The following is a 13,160-nucleotide window of genomic DNA, read 5'->3' as shown; positions in this document are numbered from 1 at the left end:
CTCATGAAAAAAATTTGATATTTGCTTTCTTGTTTTTGGCAAGCTTCCAACACACAAGGCACTCATTTATCTCTCGCTTTGTATGTATGTGTGTACCTATACTTGGTTATACATGCATGCACACACATGATATGTGCATATAGATGTGAGTGCATTGTGTATGTACGCACTATGCTCACACACACATATACGTATATGTGCATATAGAAATATAAATATAAAGAAGTATATACATATTATTACATAACCCGTTTCACTTTTTTCTTGCTCTAAAACGAAACGTTTCATGTCACATTGCAATAGCCATGTAAATGTCCATGACTAGGAGTTGAGAATCACCACCCCAAAAAAACAAAAGAAAAGGGGGAAACATAAGCAGGCATGAAGTATTAGGAGTCTTTCAATGAATGAAATGTTTTTTGATGGGGCAGTGTAAGGACTATACAAAATTCTGATGATTATATTAATGGCAAGTGGCTTCCTCACAGGGAGCAATTACAATAATGATAAGCTGCTCCTCTCAAAGGGAGCAAGAATGTACCTGCTACCTAAGATATGGGAGAAGTTCTGTTCATAGCCCCATAACGCAATGCTGCCGCTCTGTACACATCCGCATGTGCTAGCACAGATGCTGCAAAATTGTCCACAAAAAGGAATTAAAAAATATATGTGCCGAACAGGGATTAGAATTGCACAAGGTTCACCTTCGGAGGGCCTTGAATATCCTCCGCCCATTGTGATGACAAGAGGCAACTGTCTTGTTAAGCAAGCAGTGTACACCATATTATTTCTCTGCAGCAACCCCTGCCTTCAATAATTGCGATGTATTATCAGTCCAGATCTGTAATAAATCTGTCACAATCATAAATATTTCCTCTCCCAAACATTTCCAAACATGTCAGTACCTGGTCATTGCAAGTCTACCAAAAGAGTCTTCGCGAAGGGCATCAACTCCTGCCTGTAATAAAATACCCCACTTTACTTCAACTGCTGGCCTTGAATGCCTTAAAGGTCACAGCTTAAAGACGAGAAACGGTCACAATAAGGATGATAATGATATCTTAAAATTGAGGATAGTTGATCAATGTTTAATGTGGTTCGTAAAGAGCAATTCCCCAGGTTCATTTAACAATTAAGTATTATTGATGTATGAAGTGCATATCTAAGACTTCCTTTTGGCTCCATATCAAAATCAACCTAGATTCCATCTCTAGGCTTGCATTTTTGCCACCAAAAAGTAGATATACTCATCCTCTCCCTTCGGCCATCATAGAGCAGCCATTGGCTTACATTTTTGCAGGCCATCAGTATCTCTATCATTCTCAGCACTTGGAGGCATCAGATCCACATCCAGAGGCATTGAATCAGCCCCCAATTCTTGTATTATTGCAGATTACAGCAGGAGAGTAATCGCCCTTAAAAGTCTTCCGATAGGATCCACATCCGAAGGCATTGAATAGGTACCCCAATCCTAGTCTATTAATTTCCACCACTCTAAGAGCTCCTTCTCCTATTTATTCTTATGACTTATGTATCCGCAACTCTATAGCAGCACAATAAAGAAGACGGATTTGGAAATCTCTTTTTCACAGCTCAATCTTCATCAATTATGTGCTTACCTTCCAGCTCCCACCTCTCTCCCCCTCCACAGGGCTACGTAGTTCATATAATCGCATGCCTTTGAGAGTGAGGCTAGATTGCAACAAGCTGGAGCTTCCCACGACTCAAATCATGAAGTTTATTAGTCTTCACATTCTGTAGCTGTGCACAACGAGCTCTAAAGTTTCTGTTTCTCATGTTTTATAGTCACACTTTGTAAGCAATGAGCATTTCATTTCAAGGGGGGACAAAATGGCCCTTGACACTGTCTCAAGTGTCGATCTTTCATTTTCTTCTGTCTAAAAGTGCTTAATTTCCAAAATTATACTGTAACAAGTGATTAAGACCTGTCACAAAAGTGATGATGTGGCATCTAATCCCGCCGAATGAAGAAAGAGAAAGAGATCGTTAAGACTCAGGAGATGGCGTGGTAATGGCCCGTGTGGTGCTGACAAGGCAGCCCGTAAATTACGGCACAAATCATGTAAGTGCCACGTGGCAGCGAAAGAGCTTTTGGGCACCAATCTTAGCCTCAGTTGCTTTTGGGCCTAGCGCCAGCTAAGAGCATTAAGGGTGTCTCTTGCAGATCAATGCCTGGTTGCGTAGTTGCATAACGACGCTCTAGCAATTGTACTCTCTGATTGGTAATATAAACAAGTGATAAATCACAAGGCCTGCCAATGAAAAGGGCACATCAATCTAAGCTAGCTTCACTAAAAAAAAATCAATGAGCATAAGGTTTCTTTCTCACAAAAGATATCCTCTGTGTACACTCAAACCAAGGATTGATGATGAGAAAAAGCACCACAATGGTTGATGTTTGGACGAATCAAGGCCGATGAGAAAAACATTTAATGTTCTCTATTGAGTTTACAAAGTTCCAGATCAAGTATCGTGTTGCGAGCATGTATAATTCAATGTGCTTCATTGAAAACCCAACTCTTTGGCAAACGAATGGCGACGAGTTTTGATCTCTGTTTTGCAAGTACCTGCATGGGTAGACCATATTATCCAGTTTATGGCTTGAAAACCAAATAACAAATTATGCATCATGTCACAAGATGATTGTGTGGCATGCTATAAGTTGTTCCAACTTATGGGCACCTAGACAAGGCCCCAAGGGATACTAGGCATAATAAAAGGGCTGGCGTGGCTGTACGGACGCTGCAATTTGCGCTGACATGCTGACGTGGCTGCCCGTACGGAACCCCGCGTTTTTCACTGGCAGCTTTTGGGCTTGAAGCTTTTAATGTAATTGCTTTTGAGGCCAAGGGCCTTTAGATAGAACCCAAGGCCCCTTACTCTCCAGAGCATTTCGACGCAAAGTCTGACAGCAGAGGGCCCGCAAGAGTTGTAACTTTGCTCATTTATTAATATAAAAATAAATACTGAAAGGGGGCGCCATATTTTGGGGCCAATACCTCTGGGCACCGAACTACACCGGGCCATGTCGACTCATATTTTAAAGTTCTGAAGTATTTTAAGTGATTCTCTCGTGTGTCGTGTCAGATTCCCGACTTGGGGTGCCCAAGTCTGTAACAGTGGTATCATAGCACAATCGATTTCTCTTCTACCAGGAAATCCGATCCTCTTACCGTAGCACACATGGATTCAAACGACGAATCCCGCAAAAATCAAACGAACCCACCCGACAACTCCCAATCGGGTGAAAGTACGAAAAATTAAAAGGGACAATCAGAACAAGAGTACGGGCCCCCACGGCCTACGGAGTATCAATTGATGGAGATGCAACATCAGCAGCAGGCTGATGATTGTGCAAAGCAAATGCTCAAATTTGCAAAGAATCCCCAATATGCCAAATTTTTGACCCGGGACCCGATCGATGAAAAGTCCATTTCCATTGGCAGAAAGCCATCGATTCCCCAATAAAGTCAGTCCTCAAGAACCCTCCTGTCCCACGGATGTTTACTAAAGATGAACTTGAGGACGTTGTCAAAAGACGAGTCAGCCAACTTTTGGGGGCGAAGAAGCACCCGAAGAAATGTAATAAGGGAACTAACTATCCTGGTTATTTGGGCCGACAATCTTCTTTTGCCAATGCAAGAAAACACAAGAAGCATGTACGCTTCAAAGGATTGTCTAGTTAGTCCTCATCTTCTTCTGACAGCTCGGACAGCTCATCTTCTTCTGTCTCGAGTGAAAGGACATAAAGGGCAAGAAACGATGAAAGAACCACAAATTGGGAAAGAACAAGAAGAAGGCCAAGAAAAGCAGATCCCTACATTTTTTTGACAGTTTCGATGAGGATTCGTCCTCTTCTGAGAGTTCGGACTCCAATGACCAAATGTTTTATTCAAAGAGGAAGCATTTTTACAGAGCCAACCAATATGTCGAGGACAAGGGCAAAAAGACCAAGGAATTCAAAGAGGGTGGGCAAGCAGTAAAGTTTGAAAACTTTTCAGGGTTTCAAGATGCTCCTAAGGCTTTAGTGTAACCGGCCTGTACTTTCAAAAAAGGGCGGTAGACCTTAGACTTAAACCTTATTTGCTTTCACCCATTTAATTTGTCGCCCACTTTACCTGTACTTTCAAGACACAACAAAGGGGAAAGGGATACAGGCTACTAGACTGCACCTGTATGAGAAGACCGGCACCAGACTGGCCCCTAAATTAGGCGCCTCTTTTGGTATTTCTTTATTCTTTAATAGAGGGAATAAGACCTGTGGTTCCCTACAATCTTGGCTGAATTCCAACTGTTCTAGCCTTATTTCGGCAGCATAACTGTACTAGGACCCTTCACAGTCAGTATTCCCACGCATTGGATGACTTTCCCGACGCATACGGACACTTTGCAAAACCTGGCGAGAGTATGCAGCAACTGAATTCTCTGGTTTCTGCCCCGAAAATGCGCCAGATCACCTGTACAGCGGTCCCCTCGCGTCCCCGACCCTCCCGGGGGTATTAGGGTCCGTTTAGGGCCAAAACCATAAACCTGCAAAAATACACAGCAGGCTGTAATTCACTGTTTCGGGCTCCGTTTTGCGTGCCAGTCGCATCCGTAGCAAGTCCTCGAGCTCCCGCACCTGTAGGGCTACTTGCCCTTTGAATCCGACGAGATTCGCACGTGAAACCTCTCCAAATCACCAGTACCTGCGGGGGATTAGCTGCTAGCTAATCCAGTACCTGTGCAAGAGGCTCTTGCCTCGGCAATTGCGCATGAACCCACACAACTGTACATTGGTCAAATGAAAAGCCCACTAGAGGGGCATAACATACTGCCATAGGGGAGAGAGGACAGTGCGTAGCGTGCAGGGCATCAGTCCTGGCACCGCACTGTACATAAGAGGGAAAGGAAGCACTCCATAGCTCTCAACCTGTGAGACAGAATGCAAGTGAAGGCCTCTCCCAGCTTAAAATTCAGCGCCCTTTCTTCTTGAAGAGGCAAGTGCACAGAAATGTGCCACTTGGCGCATTTACAAGCATTTTCCCGTTTCGGGTTCGCCGCTTAAAAATATCCTAACCGGTTGCTCAGTTGACTTCACGGCAGAGTAATAAAATGTTCCCCTTGTCATTCCGGAGGTAATGACGCGAACACATTTTCAGGTCCCAAAATAGCAGTTCCCTAAATTTTGGGAGATGCTGCCATTGTATCTTTCTAGGTCATCTGACCCTCTTTGTACACTGCAGCCACACCCAGAACTGAAATGTAGCTTCTGTAGCGAAGGATTCCACTTTGGCTAGTCAATGACCCCACTTTGGCTAACCATAGTCATTGTCCAACCTTAGTGCTTCCTTGCCCTCGGGCTTGGACTCCCTCTGAACAGTTCCACACTAGCTATGCAATGCAGGGCAGTTAGATTTCCCGATGGGTGTTTCCAAAAGTTGAAAATGAATAAATAATAAGAAAGAAATCAACAAAAAGGATAGATAGTAGTCACACGCTAGTGACATACCCCCCTCTTGAAATCTCAAACGTCCTCGTTTGCATCTATGTCGTACATGCTCACAGTCAACACTGGTGTATTGAACACCTGTCGACACATGCACCACACATACATGCTCATTGTCAACCCTGGTGTATTCAACACCTCGTCGACACATGTATTGCCTACGTGTGAATTGTCACAAACGGGAGCGCATAACAATTTAAAATACATTCGGATAAATAGGATTTACCACTAATTAATGAAGCCAGAGGATATAGAGAGAAATAAATAGAGAGAGAGATAGAGAGTGAAGATCGACACAGTACTGGGGACCAGAAGATGGGCTGGCCCTCCCCCCTAATAGTATCTTTATTACTGAGGAGAAGTCTATACAAGCACTTGAACCGAACATATTACCACGTTCGTTCTAGAATAAGACTTGATGGTTCTCGGAAGCCTCAGCTTCCGATTCCTGGGGCAAAACCCTATTCCAAGAAACTTCCGTTCCTTATTCCAATTCCTCGAGAATCAAGGTTCTCGCCTCTGGATCTCACCTTCCAGACTCAGGGCATGGCATCCCTGCAACTCTTTTCCAACTCTCTTTCCAGAGTCCTCTTCTCGCAGAACAACTGCTTTCCCGGACACGAAGTCCTTACTTGGGAATCCCAACTTCCGGATCACAACTTGAGAGACTACCTCCTCGGATCCGTGGATCTACTTCCCAAACTCGGGTACGAAACCCTTGGACTGATGCCTTCCTCTGCTCCTACTCCCTCACGAAGAGGAAGTACACCTGCAATCAAATACTCAAAGATCAGAACATGAAAATCGTTACCTTCAAAGTCTCGACGCTCGAAACGCAACTCGATTCTCGAAAAGCAATTCCTCGGAAGAGATCTCTCCATAGAAAATCCTCTCTTCCAATCCTACACACAAAAGAGGTGTGTTCTCGGGTTCCTTCTCGTAAATCAGCCCCGTCCACGACGTTTATGGGCTGAAAACAGAACTTGTCGCGATGGAAACACGCTTCGTAGGCACTTCCTCGCGAGGGAACTCGTGCACTGGGTCTTGGCGACACTCTGAGTGAGGGCATGTGATGCTTTTATAGCTCCTAGCCACGGGCACGAATAGCTGCTCGCGTAGAGATCGCGGCCGTTTTTCTTTTTTTTTTCAAAAAAAAAATTTCCGTTCTGCCAGAAAAAGAGAGAGAGAAAAGGCTGGCTGATCTGTTGCCTTATTTATCAGATGACTCCCCACTTATTAAATGGGCGGCCGGCGTATTTTAAAAATAGTTTGAACCTGTCCAAAAACTCAATAAAACCTTATAAGTTAAAAACAATGCTTTCACAGCACTTCCCAGGCGTCCCTGGATGCAGTCACATGCACAGTTGCAATGCAAACATAGACTTCCTCGTGGGAAAGCATCTGCTTTTCCGAAAAGCAATCCCGCTTTCTCAGAAAGCATCTGTTTTTCCTCAAAGTTTCCTTTGAACCCATCTTCATTCAAGTGCTTACTTTTTCCTTGTGCACAATTCTAACACAGTTCGGAATTTCCTCCCGACTATGGATATTCCATTTCCGATGCACCCGTCACCCACCTTGTGACGCATCAAGAATACCCATCACCTAGTCCTTTCCTACCAAACTTACGGTACAATCTCCTTCACGATGCTCTATGTCACCCATCCTATGACGCATCAGAGATGTCCGTTCCCGGATGGGTGGATACTTCTTTCCGATGCTCCCTGTCACCCATCCAATGTGACGCATCAAAAGTACTCGTTCCTGGTGGCCTTACAGATATTCCCGTTCTCAGTGCTCCCGTCATTACTTTGAATGACGCACTAGAAATACTCTGTACTCGGATGTCTCCAGTGAGAAAAGCCCTCTCACTTAAAATTCCAATAATTCATTTAGAATTATTTTTCCTTGGTGTTCCAAGCGAGAAAACCCTCTCACTTATAAATCCAATAATCCATTTAGAATTATTTTTCTATAAGATAAAGCCAATTTAGCAACATCCCTCTCACTTATAAACAGTTGTCCTCAACTGTAGAGGTCCAACTGAACTGCCGGGGAGAAACCGGAAAGATTCCAAATCTTGCTCAATGGTGAGTTGAGCTAGTTCTTTCTCAAAAGAGAACTTTAAAATTAAATTAAACAAAAATTCAAAAATTCAATACTTACCTTACCGGTTCATGTCCTTCCTCTAGTACCTCGAGGATATCCTTCACCAATTATCAAACTTACGAGCCATGTAAGAACTCGTCATTCGCGTCTTTCCAACACATCGGAAGTTTCCTCATCCGAGAATCTGTTAACTCAATTCCATCTTCTCAATCCCGAGAAGAATAATCCTCCTAGAAATCAATGTAGGTATCTATCCTTGCGCATAATCTTGCGCTGTTAGTCGAGAGGGTATTAAACATCTTGTGTCCTCCCACATTGGGAATGCCCAAATCATGAGTATTAATCTCGATATCTTCCTTCACAAACAAAGTCTGTGATCACCTTAAAGAAGGTTCTTGTTCCGGGCCGTCGCTCAACGTAGGCGGACGGTTCCAATCCGAAAATTCCTTGTGCACGGCGGCACTTCCTTCCAATCTTATTCTCCTGTGAGTTATTACCACTAGCAGTGTTTTCCCGACGCCCATAAGCGTCTCTTTCTTGCAAAATCATAAAAAATGATTCACCTTGCAAGCATCAATGACAACTTGCAAAATGTCAGGCAGATAGGATTCTAGCCATAGCATTTTCTGAACGTCGTTCAAACCCAGTTCACAATAGAGCGAACCCTCTTTGAATCTCAAGGATGTTCTCCAATATGTAATTGTTACCATTTTGAAACGGTTGGCGAACTATATTCTTACGAACATAATAGTTCGAATTTATTCCAGCAGCGTGTAAATGCTACTTGACCTTCTCATGGAGAAACATATACCGCAACCAAAAGTTGCTACTATAATGGTAAAAGCACTTCTCCGTAGAGAATCCTTCTACCGAACACATCTCAAATAGAGATTCTCGTGTCAGAACATCCTTGCGCATAAAAAGGCGCTCAAGAGAGTATACCAAACTCCCGTCGAGTTCCTGAAAAGAAAGTTGGTTCATCTCATTCCGTTTAGCAGAAAAAAAATTCAATTGATAGATGACCCACCTTGGCATAGGTCTGTATCTTTGTGTGTTATCCATGTACCCAAAGGTGTACATAATTCTTAAGCTGTGTTAGAGTTTTGGTGAACCTGGGAAATTACCTTCCCTTCGCAAGATCCTTAGAGCGAAGACGCTCAACTTGACGATCACTTGGCTCGATCTTAGAGCAAAACCCGCTCATCAAATAATCTAGGATTTTAATCCTTGGATTCCTCAAGCACAAGCTGTAGTCGTCACTTGTTCCTTCCCTCGTAAAGAGAGTGTTCATTCACTTGTGCAAAAAGCACTACCATATCTTCCCTTACCGGGTAGGGGGTGCGGGCTTAAAGAGTACTCAAGCTTCATGAAAGCTTTTCTTTGCTTGAAAACTCAGAATGGTTCCTTCATAATTTCCTACCCGCAATAGCAGGTAATTTGTTGGAGAACTACCGGATACCAGATCAATCATGGACCTTCTGGATGGTTAAGCAAAGCAGTTCATCGTATAAACAATGTTCTAACTCAACCTTACTCTCATAAACACTCGAGAGTGATTGTCCCGGTTAGACACAACCATACCTCGTGCAAAAGAGCAAGCAAGCATAATGCACTTTATGATTTCCTCAAAGATGTAACTTTGATTAAAAACCTGCCCTCTCACTTAAAGTTTAAGGGTCTTCTATTCAAAAACTCAGGAGTTAGATTTAATTCCCTTACTCCAAACTTTCTGTGTTCAATGTTTCCCGTCCCACCACGGGGATTGGATTCTATGTACACTAAGGTGTACACTTTCAGCTTTGTATTGTTGACTCCACCATCTCCTGCAAAGTATCTTGCAGATGGGTTTACGAATTCGGGCAAAAGTCCTTCGTTACATTTGTTCATCTTTCCTTCCTCAGAGAGGATCAAGAATGGAGCTACCTTGGCAAGAGTGAACCACTACTTGCTTTGACTCACTCGTGTTCCTATTGGGCAAACCGATCCCAATCTTCTTGGATGCCTTCTTCAAAGCATAGAGGAAAAAAAATTGTCAAAAAATTCAGCCTTGAATTGAATCCAAGTCTTGTTGTAAGTTCCTTGCAGAGCTTTGGTGTACCACCAAGTACTTGCAATCCCCTTGAGGTGTTTAATCACATGTCTCATCTTCGACGCTTTTTCAGAAATTGCCGTTTGCAAAGGCAACTTCAAACTTGTCGAATCAATGCAGTAGCTTTCGGGGCATCTTCCCTTCCGTCAAAAGTATCAAACTTGACTACAAGTGTTCCTAGGTCTAGAGACCTTCTTCATATCCTTCCCGAAATGACGGGATTTCATGGCTATAGTTCTAGATTGACGTCCATGGATATTTTCTGGATTCGGAAGAATCTCGAGCATTCCGCTCCTTGGATTCTCTAGGTTCTTGAGCATCATGCTCTTGTCGCCTTCTCAGAGAATCCCAAGCCTTGTGTCGACTTCTTGCAGAGAGAAAAAAAGAAAAAAAAAATTCCAACTCTGCGAGCTTTTCCTTGCAGGACTTAGGGTTCCACCTCCTTACTTCTCTCTTGGCTTGTCATGGCTTCTTCCCGTATCTTCCAAGAGTCGTCCTCCTTTACAGAGAAAGAGAGGAGACCATGCTCTGATACCACTGTCACAAACGGGAGCGCATAACAATATAAAATACATTCAGATAAATAGGATTTATCACTTATTACTGAAGCCAGAGGATATAGAGAGAAATAAATAGAGAGAGAGAGAGAGAGATAGAGAGTGAAGATCGACACAGTACTGGGGACTAGAAGATGGGCTCTCCCCCCCCCCCCCCCCTAATAGTATCTTTATTACCAAGGAGAAGTCTATACAAGCACTTGAACCGAACGTATTACCACGTTCGTTCTAGAATAAGACTTGATGGTTCCCGGAAGCCTCAGCTTCCGATTCCTAGGGCAAAACCCTATTCCAAGAAACTTCCGTTCCTTATTCCAATTCCTCGAGAATCAAGGTTCTCGCCTCTGGATCTCACCTTCTAGACTCAAGGCATGGCATCCCTGCAACTCTTTTCCAACTCTCTTTCAAGAGTCCTCTTCCCGCAGAACAACTCTCCTTTCCCGGACACGAAGTCCTTACTTGGAAATCCCAACTTCCGGATCACAACTTGAGAGACTACCTCCCTCCGATCCGTGGATCTACTTCCCAAACTCGGGTACGAAACCCTTGGACTGATCAGGCTCTAGTTCCTCAGAGCGCTTTTCTCCTACAGAGGCTCGTGCCTTCCTCTGCTCCTACTCCCTCACGAAGAGGAAGTACACCTGCAATCAAATACTCAAAGATCAGAACATGAAAATCGTTACCTTCAAAGTCTCGACGCTCGAAACGCAACTCGATTCTCGAAAAGCAATTCCTCAGAAGAGATCTCTCCATAGAAAATCCTCTCTTCCAATCCTACACACAAAAGAGGTGTGTTCTCGGGTTCCTTCTCGTAAATCAGCGGCTGAAAACAGAGCTTGTCGCGATGGAAACACGCTTCGTAGGCACTTCTTCGCGAGGAAACTCGCGCACTGGGTCTTGGCGACATCTGGTACACTTGGGGCAGCCATGGGCATCACCTGCAACGTCTTCTTTACGGCTGAAATCTGCTGCAGCATCTCCTCCTTGCAAAGATTGGTCCTCCCCTGTGAGTGAGGGCATGTGATGCTTTTATAGCTCCTAGCCATAGGCACGAATAGCTGCTCGCGTAGAGATCGCGGCCGTTTTTTTTTTTTTTTTTCAAATTTTCTTTTTCATTTTTTTTTTCCGTTCTGCCAGAAAAAGAGAGAGAGAGAAAACGCTGGCTGATCTGTTGCCTTATTTATCAGATGGCTGCCCACTTATTAAATGGGCGGCCGACGTATTTTCAAAATACTCTGAACCTGCCCAAAAACTCAATAAAACCTTATAAGTTAAAAACAATGCTTTCACAGCACTTCCCAGGCGTCCCTGGATGCAGTCACATGCACAGTTGCAATGCAAACATAGACTTTCTCGTGGGAAAGCATCTGCTTTTCCGAAAAGCAATCCCCCTTTCTCAGAAAGCATCAGTTTTTCCTCAAAGTTTCCTTTGAACCCATCTTCATTCAAGTGCTTGCTTTTTCCTTGTGCACAATTCTAACACAGTTCGGAATTTCCTCCCGACTATGGATATTCCCTTTCCGATGCACCCGTCACCCACCTTGTGACGCATCAGGAATACCCATCACCTAGTCCTTTCCTACCAAACTTACGGTACAATCTCCTTCACGATGCTCTATGTCACCCATCCTATGACGCATCAGAGATGTCCGTTCCCGGATGGTTGGATACTTCTTTCCGATGCTCCCTGTCACCCATCCAATGTGACGCATCAGAAGTACCCGTTCTTGGTGGCCTTACAGATATTCCCGTTCTCAGTGCTCCCGTCATTACTTTGAATGACGCACTAGAAATACTCTGTACTCGGATGTCTCCAGTGAGAAAAGCCCTCTCACTTAAATTTCCAATAATTCATTTAGAATTATTTTCCCTTGGTGTTCCAAGCGAGAAAACCCTCTCACTTATAAATACAATAATTCATTTAGAATTATTTTTCTGTAAGATAAAGCCAATTTAGCAACATGAACCCTGTCCCAATGACATAGTGGTAGCTTCGCACTTTGCCATTGCTTTGAGTCATTAACTTTCCAATGACAAAATGGTAGCTACGCATTTTGCCACTGTCTTTTAGTACACGTTGGATCCAGTAACACTTTCGAGCATACCCAAACCGACAGTTTAAAAATGCAATTACACATGTACCCTTTAATAGAACCAATTACTGTATCCTTGACAAACTGACAAGAAATACTCATTTCTATAGCACTAAGCAAACTTTTGGACTTTCCATAAGAGCAATTGCCAAACTGACAATCTGTACAGCTCTAACATTCATGTAACATGTACTTGATTTGAGCTCACTTTAAATACCATGTACATCAGTTCTTTCAGAAGCCATTGTCACACTGACAATCCATGTAGCTTTGAAACTCAAGGGCTCAAGGTAGGTTGCAAATCGAAGGCTTCAAGGTAAAGTGATAACACAGTTGGTGACTCTGCAAGTTCACCTTCTTCCATCCACTTAGCATCCATTGGTGGATAGTTTCTGAACTTCACCAAGTAACGCCTAGCAACCTTGCCTTTCACTTTTCTTTCTTTATGTGCCAAAATCTGTTTCGGGACAAAGATCTCGTCAAGTTCCTCGACTTCCGGCTGATCTTCAGCTGGCATATCCTCTGGCACATCACCCACATAGGGTCTGAGAAGACTCACATGATACGCATTGTGAATCTTCCAACTCTCAGGCAATTTCAGCCTATATGCAACATCATTGATTATGTCGCATACTTGAAAAGGCCCATAGTAACACATGCTAAGCTTTGGAAACAGTCTTTCCTTGCCCTTCATCTTCTTTAACCTTGCCTTTTCAAAGCGTAGAAGCACTCAGTCACCAAGTGAAAACACCACTTCACGACGGTGATGAAGCTACTTTCTTTTGCTTTGCCTGACTCTTTTCTAA

General features: G+C 43.5%; 1 protein-coding gene across 4 annotated transcripts in view; it reads right to left on the bottom strand.

The window, feature by feature from the left end:
* Nucleotides 1-359: 359 nt before the first annotated feature.
* The window catches only part of LOC147438267 (uncharacterized), a 49,922-nt gene continuing 37,121 nt past the window's right edge, over nt 360-13,160 (bottom strand). For 3 of the 4 annotated variants that reach the window (XM_086487567.1, XM_086487568.1, XM_086487569.1), the window contains 3 exons: nt 906-958; nt 705-808; nt 360-631 (listed from right to left, as the gene is read on the bottom strand). In XM_086487567.1, coding sequence (XP_086343693.1) covers nt 549-631; nt 705-808; nt 906-958 — 240 coding nt within the window. In that variant the 3' untranslated portion in view covers nt 360-548. The remainder of the gene's footprint in view (nt 632-704; nt 809-905; nt 959-13,160) is intronic. The other variant, XR_015184964.1, reaches the window with a different exon arrangement.

Source organism: Adiantum capillus-veneris, chromosome 17 (assembly GCF_014529385.1).
Source record: "Adiantum capillus-veneris isolate H3 chromosome 17, ASM1452938v2, whole genome shotgun sequence".
Taxonomy (NCBI): Eukaryota; Viridiplantae; Streptophyta; class Polypodiopsida; order Polypodiales; family Pteridaceae; genus Adiantum; species Adiantum capillus-veneris.
Note: the sequence above shows the minus strand (reverse complement) of the source record. Positions and strands in the feature narration are given on the sequence as shown.